General features: G+C 40.1%; 1 protein-coding gene across 4 annotated transcripts in view; it reads right to left on the reverse strand.

Moving 5' to 3' along the window:
• The window catches only part of ctnnd2b (catenin (cadherin-associated protein), delta 2b), a 176,298-nt gene that overhangs the window by 41,965 nt on the left and 113,279 nt on the right, over nt 1-21,054 (reverse strand). For 2 of the 4 annotated variants that reach the window (XM_049482056.1, XM_049482055.1), the window contains exons 9-10: nt 20,613-20,862; nt 17,923-17,979 (exon numbers count right to left, since the gene is read on the reverse strand). In XM_049482056.1, coding sequence (XP_049338013.1) covers nt 17,923-17,979; nt 20,613-20,862 — 307 coding nt within the window. The remainder of the gene's footprint in view (nt 1-17,922; nt 17,980-20,612; nt 20,863-21,054) is intronic. The other 2 variants (XM_007260188.4, XM_049482057.1) reach the window with 1 other exon arrangement.

The following is a 21,054-nucleotide window of genomic DNA, read 5'->3' on the forward strand; positions in this document are numbered from 1 at the left end:
CTCTCGCTCACTGTCTCTCTGCTCTGCTTAGAAACAGAAGCATGGAGATTGAGAACTGTCTGGCCTCATTCAGCATGGCCAAGTCAAAGCCAGTCAAGGGAGAGAGATCAATTCAAATAATTAAGAGTCAGAGAAGAGGAGACTGCAAAGAAAAAAAAAGAGAAGAGGAATGAGCCAGAGAGAAACACAACCACAGAGACAGAGAGAGAGAATCTGTTTATTAATCTGAATCATAAATTTGTTTTTTTTAAACATTTAAAGATTTGATCCCAAATTTAAAATGAACACAAATAGAAAAATTGGGAATCATTCTGGAACATTGGCACACTCATTGCTAAATACGTAACTACTTGTACCAGCCCCACCCTACTAATCACACAGAAAGTGATTCATTAATATTTACTACAAATTAGTAATTACTATATTAAGTAAGTAAGTAAATGATGTGGAGTTGATGCTGCAGTTGGTCAGGTCTAGGTTCAGCAACAGTTTGTGCTGAAAGAATAAGGTCAGCTGACTACCTGAATATACTGAATATAGTCCAGGTTATTCCATCGATGGATTTTTTCCTCCCTGCTGGCACAGACATATTACAAGATAACAATGTCAGGATTCATGGGGCTGAAATTGTGAAAAAGTGGATTGTTCACCACAGAGTCCAGATCTTATCCCCATTGAGAATCTTTGGGATGTGCTGGATGGAGAAGACTTTGTGTTGTGGTCAGACTCTACCATCATCAATGCTGCAAGATCTTGGTAAAAAAATAAGCTAAAGACAGTCCAACCAAATATTAGAGTGTGACCTTTTTTTGTGGTGACTTTTTTATTCACATAGTAACGCTAATAAAGCTACATTGAACTGAAATGAAATTGAGAGTGAGAGAGATAGAGGGAGAGAAGGAAAGAGAAAATAAAATAATATAGCATAATGACTATAAAATTGTGGGGGATGGTGCGACAGATAATAAGGGTGCCTTTGCCTTATTTGTTCCTAACCAAAATGTGCAAACAGAACCAAAGGACTGTTTGAAAGGACAAAATTGCGTACAACCAAAAGAGGAGGCCTTAGTCTATATCAATTGAACTATGGTCCATTTAGTCTGAAGTATGTTTTTAGGTGCTTTCAAACAATTAACAGATCGAAGTTGGCTACAGTCACTTATTAAACAACAAAAGAAAAAAAAGAACAGTTGTTGTGCCACATACTGCTATCTGACTGGCAAATTAATGCAGCAGTATGAGTGCAACAGATTATGTTCGAGACTCCTGTATCTACTGTAACTGTATAATAACCCTTACTTTCAGCAGGAATATTAGGAACCTGAGGGTAATCTGATACGCTTATTTCTGTCGTGTGACACACATTCTTTTAATGGGACTTCTGGGATTCTGTCAGAGAGGCTGAATTTGGCCTAACACCTAGAAAAAGGTTAATCTCACAACTTGCCAAACTGACAATGCAAGACACGCCCTTCTATAAACCAATCAATGTGAGGTATAGGGAGATGCAGCCCACACAGGTGATGAGAAAATTATGCATGATGACAGACAAGAGTGATTGACAGAAAGGACAATAGAAGGTAAATAGAGTGCATATTCAGAGAGCGAGAAAGAGAGAGACAGTAAAAGTGAAAGACAGTAAGAAAGAGTTAGCAAAAGAGAGAGAGGGAGAAAAAGATGGAGAGCAAAGACAGTAAGAAAGAAGAGAGAGAGAGAAAGAAAGACAAAAGAGAGGAAGTGGGAACCAATGAACAAAGCAAAGAACAAAAAGACAGCGCATATGTAAGAGAGAGTAAATTTGAGGGACAGTACAAGAGACGAGAGAGAGAGAGAGAGAGAGAGAGAGAGAGAGAGAGAGAGAGAGAGAATAAGGAAAGAGAAAGCAAGACAACAGTAAAAAGGCATGGGCGGGCTGGTAAAGGAGTGTGCATTCGAGAGAGAGAGAGAGAGAGAGAGAGAGAGAGAGAGAGAGAGACAGAGAGAGAGAGAGAGCACAAAGAGTGCCTGACAGTGGAAAAAAAAAAGCTCAAGAGAGCAAAAGACAGAGAGAAATAGAAAAGCAGAGCGCAAAAAAAGAGAGAAAGGGCATTGATTCAGTGCAGCAGAAGAAAAAAGCCCAGGATGGACAAACATCTTGAGCTAAGGGGGGCATTTGGGAGAGCTCTGGAGGGGCCCGTTCCGTTTCACTGCTGTCCAACTGCTGAACTGCAGCCATAAAGGAGATCTGATCTACAGGGAGCAGGTAAAGAATAAGAGATGTGGGAATGATTCTATAGGATGAAGATGCTGGTATACTGTATTCTATACACTCTGCCCTCGTGCAGTAAGGAGTGATGTAAATCACAGCCAAGGTCTAAAAATCGACAATGTGCATTATAATCCAATGTGCCTTATGTATGAATTTTACCAGTCAGGTTGTAAGGAGCAGTAAAGCCACTCCGCTGAAGTACAGCATTATACAAGAATTTCAGCTGAGTTTTTCCAGCAGTGAGACTGAAGCAGTATTAGCAGTGTTATTTAGCCGTTCAGAGGTGAGTATATCGGACTGTAGCCTGCATTTATCCCATTTAAAAAAAAGCTATGTGAGGTAAACAGCTAGCTAATATCACCCTGGCTTACCAGAAAACTCAGTGTTCCTCAGTGTAGTGCTGTGGGGCGAAATTGACTAGCGCTAAGTGTGGCTAACCACGGCTAGTGCTGCTACTAACCGTGCTGTTAAAAATATTGGAAGTCTAAGCTTACTGTAAATAAACAGAAGCGCTTTTACTCACACAAATAAACAGTCTTCAGGAGAGAAATCTGTGTAGATTAACATCTAGCACTCGTCTGACTTGTGAATAAGGCTAAACACTGGCCAGCATGCTCCTAGCAAGGTGACGAGAATGATCGTAAGTGAGTTATAGTGAGGTCTATTAGTGGATGCCAGATGAATAAAAAAAAAAAGTCTCATTTCCTTAAATGGGCAGTCATTCAAAGATCTCAATTCATTGTTTGTTTTTTCATTAATTTTGTAGTGGTCTCTGCACGGGTCCCCCCCATCGCCTCCAATTGGTTAACAATGCTGTGCAGTGGGCGGTCGCAAGCCAAGGTGGGCAAGACTATAAATTCTAATTGGTTAATCTTTAATTGGTTATATTGGTTTTCTTTTGTTTTCTTTTATTGGTTAACATTCCTTGATCCACATTGTCACATGTCTACTAGAAATACGTCACTTAAGACACTACTACCCACAGTGGACAGTGATGTCGGATCACATCCACATTTTAATGCAGGGGAAACCACACACGCAGGTCAGAGTAGTGTTTTTAGTTGGTTTTCATGTTGAGTGTAATAGAACTCAATTTTCCAGAATCCTTTTCTGTTTTTGCACCATTTATCTGTTAGTTTCCTGTTTAGCGCGACCAATGGGATGAAGGTGAGACCTGATTGCCATGTTACTATTTTCTTAGCATTTCGCTACTTTAAAGCTAAGTTTAGAGAGTTAATATAGTTTATACAGGCCCAAACGGCAGTTTTCCCCATTCGTTTTTAAGACTCTGAACAGTTTAACTGGCAGCTCAGTCACTGCTGTTAGTTTAGTGTACAGATAGAGAGCAGGAGACAGTGAACTGTGTTTGATTAACTCTGCTGATCTTTGTGCATCAGTTGAACACAAAACATCCCGAACTTCATACCCAATGTAAACTGCGCTGTTTCCCTGTTGGATGCGCCAAGGCGATTACGGTGGAAGTTGGGATCAAACTTGGTGGCGTAATTAATCGTGTTAAAAAATAATAACATCATACTGATTTTAAACAAATCATGTGTGTTAATACATTAACATTGACAGCTTTAGTTTTTATCTTTCATGGGAAGTGGCAAAAGTCATGAAACATGATACTACTGTGCCAAGTCTTTTGGCATGCCAGTGTAAATACCATGTATACAGGGGATATTTTTTTCTCTAGATAAGAAACACAATAAGAGCTTGGCCCTCCCACACCACACAGTCAAAGCCTTTTTAAATCAAATGCTTAAAAAAAGTATCGCGCCAGATGGTCTCCAGACGGAGATCAGTGCGGAAGTGTTCCACAAGTCCCCTTTGGGTTAATTGGTGTGTCATCAAACCTTTCAACAGTGGCCATGAAAATGACTTTGTGAATGAACTGAACTGTGCATACTGTTCTTTATTTGCTCTGTAAGGAACTGTGCTACCGTGCCGCCCAAACATTTCCACAGGATACGCTGTGGTGTCTCACAGAGCAGCATCACTTCAGTATAGCTGATTTCCTTCATATATCCTGTACATGAAGGGTGCTATATAAATGAGACCCAGAGGCTTTTCACGCTGATTACTGAGTCGGTACGCTAATTACTGCTGGTCATGCCATTAATCATACACATAATTTACAGCGTGACCTTTTTTCTGCCACTTCCATAAGGTTACAGACCATAGCAATCATAAAAATCATCATCATCATCCTCCTCATCATTATCATCATCATCCCAGATGTTCTGGCATAATTTTCCTTACATGGACATACTGGTGGGAAGCTAATTAAAAGGCTAGTGGTTTAAACATTCAACAAGTTTAATACATATTTAAATCTAAGCACAGCTATGTGATACACATCTGTCCAGAAATAGACCAGAGCTGCTCTTTAACTTGTTTTAATGTTTTACTTAGTGCTGTCAAGTGATTAAAAAAATGTACTTTTAAAATCGCATTCAGCACTTTTTGCTGAATTAACAGTAGTATTTTAAATTGTAAAATTTAAATAGATTTTATTTATAAAATAAATAAAAAAATAAATAACTGGCATAGGGCCCTATCATGCACCCTGCGAAAGAAGCTCCGCAATGCTCGTTGCTATCTTGTAAATTTCTGGCGTGTTTCTATCTTGGCAGCGGGAAACACAGGTGCAAACACAGGTGCACTACTGACTGACTAAAACAAGAGTCAACAGTCAGCTGAGCAATGTCATGTCTTTCATGCCTTGCGCACATCAAGCAAAATACCACATACCATCCCTTCTTTACCACAGCAAAAAAAACACGACTACTGCCACAGTGATTAGTTTATATGACCTTACGCCCAAAGCACACCCATGAATAAATAAGAGAATTAGTACACGCATTTTGTGTGTTTCGAGCTGCGCAAAGCGTACTTTTTGCACCCTCATGATACCAAACCCACATGACACGGCCCTAAATCAAAGCACAAATGACCAGTGTGCTATAGATCGCTAAAATAGGGCCCATAGACTTCAAAACTCCCTGTAATGATCATTAGTCAGTAACAGATGACATAAATACTGTATAACACTTATGCTACATTTACACTGCATTGTTGCTTCAACGCACCGCAATGAATCCCATTCATTTTCAATGGGAAGCTTTGGGTTTGTCAGTCACCGCTGTGCAGGCATCATGGGTCCAGCAGTAGGCTTGGAGTGTGTTAGCCTGATGCTAACTGTTTGCTGCGCTGAATGAGTTGTGGATTTTTGGTATCGGAATGATGCTACTGTGCTGATTAGATAGAATAAATTATTTTGTTTGATATTATATGTGTATAATGTCAATAAGTTCCTCTGATCTTCAGTTATGAGACGTTTCGTTTGCCCCCATCATGCTATAGTAAGCAGAACTTTAGCGTCAGATCAACTATATGTGGTGTTTTGAAACTGGACTGCTGTAGCTATTTCACACGCTGTATCTCATTTCCTACTAAATGCTCCTTTGAAGCATGTCCACTTACAGAGATGTTAGCATTTAAAAAATAATATGTGCCAATATTAGCACAGGGAAACTAACTGTTGCAATTAAACACTGGAGACAGTTTAGAGCAAAAATGAGATTGAAATCTGGTTTAAATTTAAATTGGTATTGGGCAGAGCAAAACATTGCAGTCAGCCAGCAGAGGTGCTAGAGTATACAGTAACTGGTCTGTACCAATAACCTTATGTAAGACTGAGCAATCAATTCAATGATATTCCATTTTTTTATTACAAATAACTTTACAATAACCTTGTCTGAGCACTCCCTGGGCCCTTGGGTACAGTACTCCCTGTAAATACCTTAAGAACACTGGCTAACTACACGCTTCAATAAAAGGAGATTTTACGTGGTGCTCCTTAAATGTTGTAGCTGTCCCAGGCTTTGGGCTAACTGTTGATAAATTACGTGTTCAAATTTCAACAATGCTAATGATCCATGAAAGCGTAACTGGCCTTAATTAACTGCATGTAGTAATGCACAGCACTAATTAAAAACATCAACGTGCTTATGGATTCAAAGGAGCACTGTCTGACTGGTGCCAGCTTACAGAGCTCCAGAAAAATGAAATTTAATGCTTGTAGTGTGTGGTGAAAATGTCAAGTGTGGTGATATTATATTTTTGCCGTATTGCTCAGCTCTAGTGTTGTGCAGTCGGTGTCTGGGATTGTAAAGCAGACTGCTGAATCATCCCCAGCAGGGGAGTCGAACAGGGACACACACACACACACACGCACGCACACAAGCATGCATGCAAAAAAAAGCTGGCTGGTGATGCAGAGGAACTAGCTGTTCTCTCTCTCTCTCTCTCTCTCTCTCTCTCTCTCTCTCTCTCAAGCCCTTAACCTGCAAATCCCATTAATTAAAGCCACGAATAAAGCCCCTCCCCTGCCTTCAGGTCCATCCTCTGCTAACGGCTGCTACAGGGTGAAATGAGCCAATCGTTCGCCGCTGCACATGAATAATCAAATGTCTGCTGGGAGATCAGATACACCATGATGGCTTCCCTCTCCTGGGGCCAGGGACGACTTTGGCTGAGAAATGGCTTCTTCACGCTACAGACGTCAGAACACTTTTTCATTACGGCCTCGCAGATTCCAGCCCTTCGCTGTCCCTCGTGTAGGTGCTCCGACTCAGCGTTCATTCTTGGCTGTGCTAGTCCCATTAACTCCATCCTCCAGAAGATAAGGCGGGCTGCTTAGTGCGTTGGAGGAGGTGCTACGATCGCACTGCCTGGGTAAACTGACTATGACTAAAGTCTGAAAAACATCCTTTCACTTGGGTATTGCTGAATAAGCCCTGCTTTTTTAAACAGCTGATTAGACTTACTGTGTCAGAGTGGGAGAGAAAGAGAGAGAGAGAGAGAGAGAGAGAGAGAGAGAGAGAGAGAGAGATAGGGCTTCCTCTTTATTTTCTTCTTTCTTTATTATCTCAGCCTCAGACACAATACCGCCCACTGAGGGACACAGACTGTCTGATATTTACTGATATTTTACACTCAGATGGCCAGAAATCTGACCTTGTTTACACCTACTCTGCAGTTATGGTAGCAATAAAGCATGAGTGTATACAAGCAAAGCTGTCAACAGTATTTACATCCATTACTCAATTAAATATAGATTTTATACTTCTAGGGTTTAAAATACTTCTGTAGAAGTTAAAGTATAAACTCAAGCCTTTTACTCAAGTAACAGCATAAAATAACTGGTTACAAAACTACTTAAAATACAAAAGTAAAAGTAAAAATTTAAGTTGGAAAAAATACCATTAAGAACTAGGGTGTGCCATATTGTATCGAACACGATAATATCGTCAAAATGTTTAAATATCGTGAACGATATTATACCCTAAAATATCGTGCCATATCACCCATCCCATTTCCCATTATATAGCTGCTAGAGTATCATTTATTTCACTTTAATTCTGGATACATGGAGATATTTTGAGTACATTATTAGTATCATAACATTCTGGATAATTAACCTTTGTTACAAATCTGATAAAATTCTTGTATTTTTTAATATCACACTTAGGGGTGTGCAGTATTATATTGTATGTAATAATAAAATATATATTTTTATTTTCTTGCAGTGTATAGTGTATTTTTTTAAATATATATTTTTTAAAGTGTTTTGTCATATCGCCAAGAGTATCGTTATCGTGAAAATACCACGAAATATTGTGATATTATTTTAGGGCCATATCGCCCAAACCTATTAAGAACAAAAGCTATGTCCGTACCACAGGGACTGTGGTACTGTAGTACAATACAAACCCTCCCCCCAAAAGCCATAATGACTATAATGTAAAAAATTTAGTCACATATATGCATAGTAAAAATGAATGCATTTTAGTACGACACAGATATATTAAAAGTTTAAACCTTAGTTGGGACATTTTGCTCAAGATCTCTTGAGTCTCTGCACGGATCATCTTCATACTAGGCTACATATTTCTGCTATGTTCTTGCTGGAGTGGGCGTGATATGTACAGGTGCACTGGATTGTGTACAAACCAATAGAATGTGTACAAACAAAACCCCTAAAACAGTTATTCTTTCTTATAAATAAAGAAAAAGAAGTGCCAGTGGAAGACAATGAACAGAGCTGTTCAAAAATACTTTTTTTTTTAAGGCCAGCCATCTTTTGCTGATTTGCACACACCACATCACATAGACACACCAGTTACATTTCAGTTGGTCTAACTGGAAATGCTAATGCGCAGAGGTAAAATCTTATCTAATCTCTTAAGTCAGGCACAAATCACAAAATGTGTGGCCAGGCTTTGCTAAATATACACTGTATAAACAGTATTTTAAGCATTTCTATATTATTTTTGTTGTTTCATGCATTAGGAATAAAAGATTGTAAATAGCCAATTTGCATGTTAATAAAACGGCATTTTTCTGTCAAAGTTAAGAGTTTTACGCACATAAAGATATAAAACAACATTCTTTAAAGTCTAGCACACAGGACATTTCCTTAAGGACAGCTCTCCCCTTGTGTTTGCAACAGTTTGTCTGGCAGGCAGGGAGGCTGAAATCCCTCAGCAGAAACTAATGTAACATTTGGGTAGCCACTGGGCTGAGACTAACTCTGCTGTTTGTGACGGCTCTTTGTTTTGGGTCTTTGTCCTAGTTCAGTCAGGTGAGCCTATCTTTCAGCCTCCCGGCGAAAACATTAACACCACAATACCCAGTGCCAAACTGCATCCAGTCAGCTTAAACTGCACCCTGGGGGGCTCGGGCAGGGTGTGGCTGAGCGTCTCATGGACCACTGAGTGTGTTGCGTCAGGAAGGGGGGAAAAACATAGACAAATAAAAGAATAATAAATTATGCATGAAGGATGCCTGACTGAGTGTGATTATTAGAAAGAGCTAATGGAGTGATATTTTGAAAAGGACACAGCCTGCGTAAATCTGAGGACGCTCGGATGGGAGGACTGTGCAGGAGCCTGGCTGAATGGAAATTCTGGGTAAAGGAGATATGTGTAAAAAAAAAAAAAAAAAAAAAAAGAGAGAGCATGGAAATAACACTGTTCTGATGAGTCATCCACCCACTCACACAAAGTTGCTTTTTGGTGTATAAAAGGCATATAGACAGCTAAATCGCTGGGGCAATGAGTTGAATTTTCGCTCTTCTTTCGCTCTAGGAAAACAGCACTGATGTCTGCTTCGTCGTTTCACTCTGAGGCGCGAGAGTGTATTCGGCAAATTTACTACGCTCTTGACAGCGGAGTGACGGAAACAAAATATTTGCGTGTCGTACAACTAGCTTCGGGTAATCTGCGCACTCGGAGGGACATGCTGAATACACTGAACGTGGTAAATAGGATGGAGCTTATCAGGCCATGTAATTGCTGAAGCTCTGGCTTGTGGTACAGCCACTGAATTGTGTACAGTATTGAAACAGCACGCTAATGAGCTTCCCTACCTTCTCTAGCTGTTCTCTCAGTGTACCTTACTGTAGTTCTCCCTCACACAGATTACTCATAAAGTGACTGCAGTATTGGTGGGTATTTAGCAGACACCCTTATCCAGAGCAACTTATAAATGTGCTTCACTGATTACTTTAAAAATAGCCATAGCTAATTTTTTAAAGAGAGGCTACAATCAGAAATAAACAAGCTTTGCTAATATTTAGATATCTAAGAGACAATTTAGGTTTAGGAAGTCTTTAGTCAGAGCTTGAAGACCACGGGCCCTATCTTACACCCTATGCATGGCGTGTCACAGTGGTCATTGCTATCTTACACCCTGTCAACTGTCTATTTTCATGACTTGCACCTTTACATTTTAAATATCAAAGACGCCTACAAATATATCTACGCTAACAGGCATGGTGATCTGGAAGTAAGTTGTATTCAGGTTAATTTCTGGTGTATTGCTATCTTCGCAACGAAAAACACAAGTGCGCCAATAACTCATTAGAACTTAGACAACAGTCAAAATCAGGTGCTCACTGCTATCTTGATGTTTCTGTAAATGAACATGTTTTCTCTGCTGAGAAGCACAGAAGCAACCTTGACATTAAAATACCAATGTGCCAAAGTCAGAGCACACTTGTCTCCTGTTGGTTTATTGCATGTTACTGGCCCTGTCTCCTTTATCTGTTTAATTATTTACCTTCCCCTGCACATGGCCTGTGTTCCTCCCATGTCTCATCCCTAAGTGTTTTTTTTTTACCTGTTTCATTTGTAGCCCCGTCCCCTCACCTGTTACCTGTTCTGTATTTATACCCCAGCGTTTCCTGTTTCCTTGGTCAGTTCTTGTACGTTTTTACGCCAGTGAGGTTACATTTTACCTTGTTTTCTCAGTCTTTTTAGTCTGTAGTGTTATCCACATTTCTTGTTGTTTTAGTTTTGGCTTATTGTTTGTTTTCTTCTTCTGTAAATAAATTAATCACAATTGCGTCCTCTCCTTGCTGCAATACCTGACAGTTACCCATTGCCCAAAACACACCCATGATTAATGAAGAGAAATAGTACACGTCTTTTGTTCTTTCAAGCTGCGCAAGGTGTATTTTTTGCATCGATACTAAACAAAAACACACACTGACACGCCCTAACTCAAGCTGTACGGCGAGAGGTCAATGGCTTGCCTATAAATCGCTAAAATAGGGCTCCATGAGCTCCACTCTTCTGTGGATGTTCGTTCGAGCACCTTGGTGCCCAGGTAGAGAGAAGTCCGGAAGTCGGTTAATGTTGTAGTTGAACAGTTTATGCAGCATTCACTCTTCAAGACCAAGCTATTAAATACTTTAAGGTAGTAAACATATTTAAGGGTTATCTGCAGTTATGGGGAAATTAAATGTATAACTTTTTAAGACTGAGACCACTCAAATATAGCATTAAGACCTTTTTCACAAAAAACAAAACGGCAAAAAGCAACACCACCAATATTCAATTTGCAGACTTAAAAATAAGCATGTTTTTTCCTGCATTTTCTGTATTTCAAACTAAAATACAGGAAATAAAAAAATTGTTTTGCACAAACAAACATGGAACTGTTTGTAGTCTGAAAAGAGGGTCCAGTGCAAAAGTGGGGTTATTTAACCTGTTTTTACACCTCTAAATATCTACAGCTTTCCCATGCCTAGAGTAATGTCTATGCTAGCTAAAAGTAAGTAATGGATGTGCCTCCCAGAGACACAAATAATGTCACTGGTTCCATTTAATTCAGTCTGTCACAAAAATGCAATACACAAACAACAAACAGTATTTAATGTCTGTGGCATTTTTAATACATTTGGGAGATGGATTTAAGACATTTTACCACAAATTAAGGGGCAAATTGGATCATAACCTAATATATAAGGGCTGTTCTCTCTTTCTGCAAACTATAGCAGGATATCAACAGAGTAAATCTTGCTGTGATGAAGCTTTTTTGCTGCATTACTAAATACCTTGCTGTAAATTTATTACAGCTCATTACAGTGGACTGCAAAAATATTCATACCTCTTGGAGAGTGGCGAAAAGAAAACTGTTGCTGAAAGAAAGACAATGAACAAAGAGTTGTTGTTGTGCATGCTATGCTTAGATGAGACAACATTGAACTTTTTAGCCTTAAATCAGAGCGCTATATGAGGCGGAAGAGTAACACTGCTCATCACCATGAACACACCATCCCCACTGTGAAACATGGTGGTGGCAGCATCATGCTGTGGGATGCTTTTCTTCAGCAGGGACAGAAAAGCTGGTCAGAAATGATAGGAAGACAGATGAAGCTAAATACAGGGCAATCCTGAAAAAAAAAAAAAACTGGTGGAGGCTGCAGAAGACTTGAGACTGGAAAGAAGATTCACCTTCCAACAAGACAATTACCCTAAAAATACAGCCAAAACTACAGTGGAATGGTTTAGATCAAAGAATATTCATGTTTTATAATCTCCTAGTCAAAGTCATGACCTAAATCCCATTGAGCTTCTGTGTCAAAACATGAAAATTGCTGTTTACAGATGCTCTCCACACACCTGGCTGAGCTTGAGTTGTTTTGTAAAGATGAATAAGCAGAAATCTCTGTTTCTAGATGTGCAAAGCTGGTAGAAATATACATAAAAAGACTTGCAGCTGTAATAAGGAGAGTCTTCACCAAGTATTGATATAGGAGGGATGAATACTTTTGAACATCACACTTTTGCACAGATTTGTAGCCAGTGTGACTTAGCTAACTTCTATAACACAGTGGTGCAACATATTGCTGCCAAAGTAAAAGAAAAAAAAACTGAAACAAACATAGACTTGTATTCTTAAGCTTGATGCAGAGGGCCAAGTTATATCTGTCCATGGTCCGTATTTGGCCCACCATTAACTTTGCAGTTAATCAGTGAGATGCATACGTTTGGAAAACGTTGCTGGGTAAAAAATATTCTATATTTTTGTGGTATTGAGAATTAAAGAATTTTGAGTGGTATTAGTACAGATTACCAACATTCTGTTATCGTGACATCTCTGTATCTGTTCATTTCATCCCACCCTAACACACTGCTGTAATCATTCTACTACAGCTCAGCAGGGACGCTTAACTACTATAATCATTTGCTTTCTGTGTCAGTTCCGGGTCACGGGTTAATTCTCACAGCAGTAACACACATTGTACTGGAATGAATCACTGGCATAATGTTGACGCGGGATTATGATGTGAGAGAGCTGCTAACAGTCACGTATACATGACCTGGGCAGCTGGCAACAGTACGGGATGAAGTGGCTGTAACGGGGTGTGACCCGTCACTGACCCCTCTTTAGAAGATGGAGTGGTTGACAGCATTGGCGATTCAGCGCACACCAGAAGGAACAACCCCAATGGGCAGGTTGAGGTCAGGAAGGGCCTCCGTCGTACTCAGTGACCACACAGTTTCTACTGACACTGACTCTGAGGGCATGAAGCAAAAAGGGCTGAACCCACAATTCTCGCAGGCTTGCCCTGCTGACGCCTGTGGTATATAAAGCTTCAATGTTAGATGACTCAACCGTTCAAAAGGAGGTGATGTTTTAAATGGATGTGAAGTACCTCTGAGACATTGGTTTGTAACATACATACACTCAGTCCCACTCATTTAGCAGGCTGAAGAACCTAGAGCACATAGATAGCTTGACTCAATACTGAAAGGGAGAAAACTGGCATTCTGTAGTAGCTCTGGCTGAAATATTTATACAGCGTTAGGCAACATTAGCTACATTCAGGCTAACATTCAAAAGATTTGCTAAGTATATGTAAAATCACTACAGAAATTAGTCTAGTAAGGTACTATGATTAGTGTTGTTTGCAATTCAAGGCCAGGCAGGATAAACCATGGCCCACATAATGAAGGGCTGAAATCTCTGTACCACCCCAACAATGTCCAAAACAGCCGAGAGTGCAAACATACTAGACAGTTATATTACAACAGTTCAGAGCAATTTTACATACCAGCTTTCAGCTTGGCTTTCAGAATGTCCAAAGTGACCCTTGAAAGTTGTGTATCATGATCAGACCACTAGCTGAAACAGTTGTTTCAAGCCACAGGACACCTGTGCCAACTGATGAGACTTTTTACTGCTTTATACAAGCTGGACATTTGTTCAAATAATGGGTAGTATAAGGAGTACAGGGTATTAAAGAAAGAAACGGGTAGTATGTGTTAGAATAGGGTAGCATAGGGTACGTATATTACAGAGTAGTATAGGGTAAGTATAGGGAAAATAGGGTAGTATAGCAAAGTATAGGGTAAGTACAGGGCAGTTAAATAAGAATATGGTAGTATAGGGTAAATAAGGTAAATAGGGTTGAAGTATAGGGTAAGTACAGGGCAATTGGGGAGAATATAGTAGTATAGGGTAAGTATAGGGTAAGCAAAAGGAAAATAAGGTAATATATCGAAGTATAGGGTAAGCACAGGGTAAGCAAAGGGAACATAAGGTAGTATAGTGAAGTATAGAGTAAGTATAGTGAAAACAGTATAGTATATAGAAGAATATGGTAATTTACAGGGCAGTTAAGGGAGAACATAGCAAATATAGGGAAAAGAGGGTAGTATAGCAAATTATAGGGTAAGCAAAAGGTGAAAATGGTAGTATAGAGTAGTGTAGGGTAAGTATAGGGAAAGCATAGGAAAAATAGGGTAGTAAAGCAAATTATAGGGTAAGCAGAGGGTAGTAAAGGGAGAATAGGTTAGTATTAATAAGTACAGGGTAAGTACAGAGCAGTTAAGGGGGGGGTATAGTAGAATATGATAAGTATAATTTAAACATGGGGGAAAATAGGGTAATAAAGTGAAGTATAGGATAAGCAGAGGATAGTAAAGGGAGAATAGGTTAGTATAGAGAAGTATAGGGTTTCTACAGAGAAAAAAGTGTAATACAGCAAAGTATAGGGTAAGTATAGTGTAGTAAATGGAGAATACGGTAGTATAGAGAACTATAGGGGTAAGTATAGGGTAAGCCTAGGTAAAATAGGAAAGAATAGCGAAGTATAGGGTAAGCAGAGGGTAGTAAAGGGATAATAGGATAGTATAGAGAAGTATAGGGTAGTAAAGGGAGAGTAGGGTAGTGTAGTGAACTATAGGGTACACATAGAGTATGATTATAGAAAATAGGGTAGTATAGAGAAGTATAGGGTAAATATATAGGGTAAGTACATTGGGAAAGTAAATTGAGTAGCAGTATATGGTAAGTATAAATAGTACAGGGCAGTACAAAAAGTATAGTGTGAGTGATATTTTAGTTCTTTTACTCTGGGCTTTTTTCATTTTTTTTATGCATTTTTTAAAATGGCAAAATCTTGGTAGACTGAAAACCTGCTAATGGCTTTTAAAGCTTCTCAACGGCTATTGCATTCACACAACCTATGTGGCTGTAAGTTTGCCAAGCCTCATCACAGAAAATAAAAATACATAAATAAATAAATAAAAACTCTAAGATGGAATAAGATTATTGTTATGTAACAAGTATCAGAGCTGGACAGTGCAGTGGATAACCCATCCATCCTGCATACCAGAGGCAGGATCTGACTCATTCACGAGACTACGGATTTACATATTCTGAAGACAATGAATGTCTGGTCATGTTCCCCCTCAATATTAAATGAGAAATAGATTCACCTTGTCCAAATGTAAAGTGAAGATGTGTGAAACTATAGTTTGTAGGAGTTAGAGAAGCAATACTTCATCTGTGATGTGCAGACACTACAGGCAAAATAATAAAAGCACCGGGAGTGCTATGGGAAAGTGAAGAAAGAAATCAGAAAGGTACAGGTGCTGGTCAACGAATTAGAATAATTTGAAATAGTGCAATCATGAAATTCTTTGAATGCATTTTTTGTGCAGAAAGCAAATCAGGTGTTCACCGCACCTGTCCTACTCGTTAGACTAATCACAGAACTCGTTACCTGGAAAAACATTTGCTCAGCTGAGCTTTCCAAAAGGCCCATTTAGGCCATTTAACTGTGACACTGTTGTTTTATTGAATTAGAATAATGGAGAAACCGTTTCATTGAATTATAATAATTTTTATTATAATTACAATCATCACTTTCTCAGTATTTTGTGGCTGCCCCCTTGGCTTGTATGACTGCCTGAAGTCTCCGCGGCATCGATTTGACCAGCTTGTCGCAAGTTTCCGCACTCACAGCTTCCCAGGCAGTGGCGATGTTCTGCTTCAGTTGGTCCAGCGTAGTAGGCTTTCTGTCGCGAATTTTCCGCTTGACGATGGCCCAAAGGTTTTCAATGACATTGAGGTCAGGCGAGTTGGCCGGCCATGCCAAAACTTCAAGCTGTTTTTTAGTGAACCAATCTTTGGTCGACTTTGCCGCATGAGCCGGTGCAAGATCCTGTTGAAATATGAAGTCTTCTTCGCCAAACTGTTCCTCAACAGTCGTAATCAGGAACGTTTCCAGAACATCTTGATATACGGCAGCATTGACAGTCTTCTTGAGGAAGCAGAGTTTCCCTACACCTCGAGCGGACATGCATCCCCAGACCATAACGCTCTGGGGAAACTTGACGGATCTTTTTACGCACACGTGGTTGTAGGTTTCGCCACGACGACGCCAGACACGAGGACCTTGGTCACCGAAGGAGATGCAGAAGCGTGATTCGTCACTGAAGACCACTTTCTGCCAGTCTTCAGCAGTCCACTCGCCGTGTTCTTTGGCCCACTTCAGCCGTTTCTCCATTTGTTTCTTGTTCAGCATCGGTTTTACTGCTGGAACGTGAGATTTGAAGCCGAGTTCGCGCAGACGACGGTAAGTGGTTGATCTGGAGACGTCAGCGCCGGTCTGCTTGTTCCACAAGTCGGTGAGCTCGGAAGTGGACTTGAACCGGTTGCTGACTGCGATCTTTCTCAGCTGCTTGTTGTCGCGAGCAGAAGTTTTTCGGACGCTGGAACAGTTGGTGCGCTTGCTGCAGTTTCTCTTGAGAGCTTTGCAGACGGAAGACTGGCTGATGCCGAGCTGCTCAGCAATTTTAGTTTGGGTCAAGCCTTGTTGGCGAAGGGCTTGAATTTGAGCCACTATTCCGGTTGAGAGGTCGCGCTGCTTACCCATGATTGATTTTACAACTTAGAAATTCTACTCAACCCTGACTTTATACTGCACAGTGAACACTCTTCACAGAAAACAAAAATTCGAGCATTTATTCTAATTCAATGAAACGGTTTCTCCATTATTCTAATTCAATAAAACAACAGTGTCACAGTTAAATGGCCTAAATGGGCCTTTTGGAAAGCTCAGCTGAGCAAATTTTTTTCCAGGTAACGAGTTCTGTGATTAGTCTAACGAGTAGGACAGGTGCGGTGAACACCTGATTTGCTTTCTGCACAAAAAAATGCATTCAAAGAATTTCATGATTGCACTATTTCAAATTATTCTAATTCGTTGACCAGCACCTGTATATAAAATAAACAAACAAATAAAAAACAACACAAACACACAGAAGGTCAATCAAATATTATATGTCAATCTGAAATGCAAACACCGAACAAACACCAAAGCTCCACACTATAAATAACCAAACATCTGATACACAACTGGAAAACTATGTGTAATAATTATTCTATGAATATATTTAATAGTTTTACAAAATTGTTGGATTAGATTGTTGTATCTAAATAAAATGGGGAAATAATCATGCTAAAACATAAACAATATGGAACAATGGAGAAGAACACGGTGACACAGACCCAATGTGATGCTCTGCAGCAACAGGACAAATTCATCACATAAGCCACGACATCTGTCAATGATCAGAAATCTACACTGTCCATATAATCCCAGTTCAGAATAAACTAACACTAATCTAACACTGAACAAGTACCTCAACAAAAAAACTCTCTACTCTACTAAACTAAACTCTTCCATATTTCTAACAGAACTGTAACCTCCTTACACATGCTACTGACACAGTGAATAACAGACGTATTCAAGTATACAAGTCACACTCAAAATCCACTCTCCAAAACCACTGCCTAATTGGTCATATTTCCCTCTATTCTAAATCTTACGAGCTTCAAATGAGCTTTTCTCTATAGCAACTCTTATCTTTATAGAGCCACATAATCACATCTGGTTCATGCAGTGCTATCTGCTCTGCTCTGCTCTAGCGCTGCGTCTGCTCTGTCATTGCTTTCTGAATAGAGAGGAGAAAAGCAGAGACTGTGCAGATGAAAAGGAGAATGTAAAATAAATGCTGGATTACTTTGTCATTCTTTGTTCGGCTTGATTTTGATTCCAGACAAGGAATTCGGGGTCGTACCTATCAGGAGACAGGCAGAGAGAGAAAGAGAAAGAAAGGGTAGGTGGCTGGCACAAAGGGGTTTGACATTTTAAAAAAGAATGTATTGATTTGAACTTTCTTTTTTTTTTTTCCTTTTCCTGCACACAGCGGAAACACATTCCACACTTGCATTTGGGTTTTGGACATGCACTGCTCAGGTTTCATATTGGTGTTTATTAAAGAGGGGTCTCACATAAAGAAGAAGAAGGAGAAGACCTCAATTACAAAGTTTTCATGTCTGCATGTTGGTATATGGGGATGTTGGATCTGTATTTACAGTAGTAAAGAATTTGTGTCAGTGCTAAAATTGAATCAGTGCTAAAACTTGTGTACATTCTGCTTATTACAAAACAATGATGGACTAATCTAGTATTATTTATCATCAGTGAGTCACATCTGAGTTAAGAAGAAACAGTTTACATTTTGAAAACTCTAAAATACATAGTCATGTGAAAAAAATAGGACGCTTAAAGAAAAAGCCTTACGAAAACAGATATTTCTTGCTCCTGGGCTCCCCCAGGTGCATTTCTAGATAGGCTAAGAGATACAGAGCCACTGAAAGAAGCATGTGAACTGAAGCAGTAATTGTACACAAATATGACTCTGGTTACGCAGCCCTGCGCAGTTCTTGTGAATGTTGACCTGCCTGTTTTAACAAAGTTAAATAGTGCAGTTAGCAGTTACAGTAAGTCCATGATAGAAATGCTATTCTCTCTATTACAAGTGAGCAAAGCATCAACATTTTGAATAACATTGTTTTAATACATTTAATCATATGGACCTTTTAACTTCCATGTTGTTAGATCTTTTTAAATCCCTTACCAGACTGTAGCTATGCATCTCCCATCTTTTTCTGAAGGTCTCTAAACGCTTTAGGATAGAGTGGTGATCCACATCAACAATTAAGAACAAATCAAACCAAATGTCTTACTTTGAGCTTTGAGAAAGACTGGGTCCTCCAATCGCTTCTCTAATGATGGTCTATTTATCTGCAACTGAGGTGCTGCACATGATACTAATTTTAGTTATTTAGATAGTAATGAAGGTGAGTGTGTCAATGTGTCTTTGGTATCGTGAGGGTACAAAAAAATTTGCCTTGCGTGGCTCGAAACGCATAAAAGGTATGTACTAATTCTCTTAATTAATCATGGGTGTGTTTTGGGCGTAACGTGAAATAAACCAATCAGTGTGTCACTTGCCATTCCCTTTAAGAGCCAGGTGAGCTCTGACTTTGGCACATTTGTATCTTCACAGCTCTGCACTTTGTGCGTCTCAGCAGAGGACACTGATCTGCGTGTTCTCACTGTGAAGGTGCGCCAGCAGCTCAATTAAGGGACTAGTGCTGTTATTTTATTTTTTATTATTTTAGTCAGGGTAAATAGCGCACATGGTGCACATATAGGAATGGACTTGTGTGACGAATGTTGTTAAGGTTCATTTTAGTAATCTGTGTTTTCCCCTGCCAGAAATGTACCTGTACACATCTCACTTCCAGATCACCACACTCATCAGTTCAGATTTCTATATTCCTAAACTCAGACGCTATTTTAACAGATGAAAATAGACTGTTCACGGGGTGTAAGATAGCAAAGAGCATCATGACGCACCTCGCACATGGTGTACGATAGGGCCCTAAATGTTACAATATGTTAAAAAAAAAAAAAAAGGCAAAAAAGAAAGTTCTGCTAGTGGTCCTTATTTTTCCACATGACTGTATATTCCCATCTACATGTACAAAGTTGATGTACTTCATGGTTATGATTATAGTGTGTATAAATACTGTGGAATATTTATGCTTTCATATTAGACCCACCCTTTAATACACCAAAATCTTAGCAACGAATCAAAAATGCAAATGTTTACTTGAGGAAAGTTTCAAAAAGTGTTTATATACACAATTGTTCTGTGCATGTTGTGGATTTGGCTGCAGCCAGCAAATGCAGTGCATCACACATCATTTGGTTCTCATTCCACTGGCAGTGTGCATACACAAAAGAGAAACTAAAACATGAGGGGTAAACAAAAGGGATGACAAGAAATCAACAAAACTAAAGAAAACGAGGTCAACGCAAAACAATAGAAAGGAACCATACAGCCCTAGTTCAGCTTGCACTCTACGACATGAGGGTTCATCTGTGGCCCCCCTCGGCTCTTCCAATCCGAGAATGCCCTTAACGGCAATGTAAAGAGGCCGTAAACAAAGTGATACGTTTACTACTGACTATCTCTGAGTCAGGTCATGCTTTGCTGATGCTGAATCATAGCTGTAATGTATGCAGTGTGCAGTGTGAAGTTAAAGGGGACAGGGATTTAAGGTTTATTTATTTAAGGTGGTTGGGTTGGCATTAAGTGAGCTCAAGGCAGTTTAAAAGTGAGAGAACTGAGAAGTGAGAGCGCTCTAACTCATGCTTGTCCAGCGCCTTCATTAATCTGGTGTATGTGTGTGTGTGTGTGTGTTTGTGTGTGTGCGTGCAACTCCTATCGCTCAGCTAATCACCCACTGGTGCCATCTGACTGACAGTTCCACAGCAGATCTCCCGGAGAGGCAGGGGTGACATTGCCGGCTGAGGGAGACGGTCAGTGTCTGCATGTCAAACAGCTGTGCCGCTCACCTGGGGTCCTTCTGGATGCTGTCCACGGAGGGCGACCTGACCAGCGTGGCCTCGGGTGGCAGAGCAGGACCAGACTTGCTGTAGGGAGAGTCCGTGGAGGGGCAGAACTGCAGAGTGCGGTACGGGTTGCCGTAGTCGGCCGCGGAGACGCCGGGTCCGGTGGCGTAGCCGGAGCGGGGGAAGGTCCCGGTGGCGTTCTGGCTGCCCGTGCGCTGCAAGGGGATGGGGTCAACACCGGGGGAGGACGGGGCTAGGGCAGAAGAGTAGGGAAAGGATAGATAGTTCAGGACCTGCTCACAGAAGTGGTTCATCGGATCTTTAGGGTGTAGTACTAAGGCGTGATTGCAACACATACATCCACATCACGTTCACACACACAAACACGAACACACACATACACGTGAAATAGAAAAGAATAGTGTAAGAGGAAATGGGCAAGAGC

Source organism: Astyanax mexicanus, chromosome 8 (genome assembly GCF_023375975.1).
Source record: "Astyanax mexicanus isolate ESR-SI-001 chromosome 8, AstMex3_surface, whole genome shotgun sequence".
Classification (NCBI taxonomy): Eukaryota; Metazoa; Chordata; class Actinopteri; order Characiformes; family Acestrorhamphidae; genus Astyanax; species Astyanax mexicanus.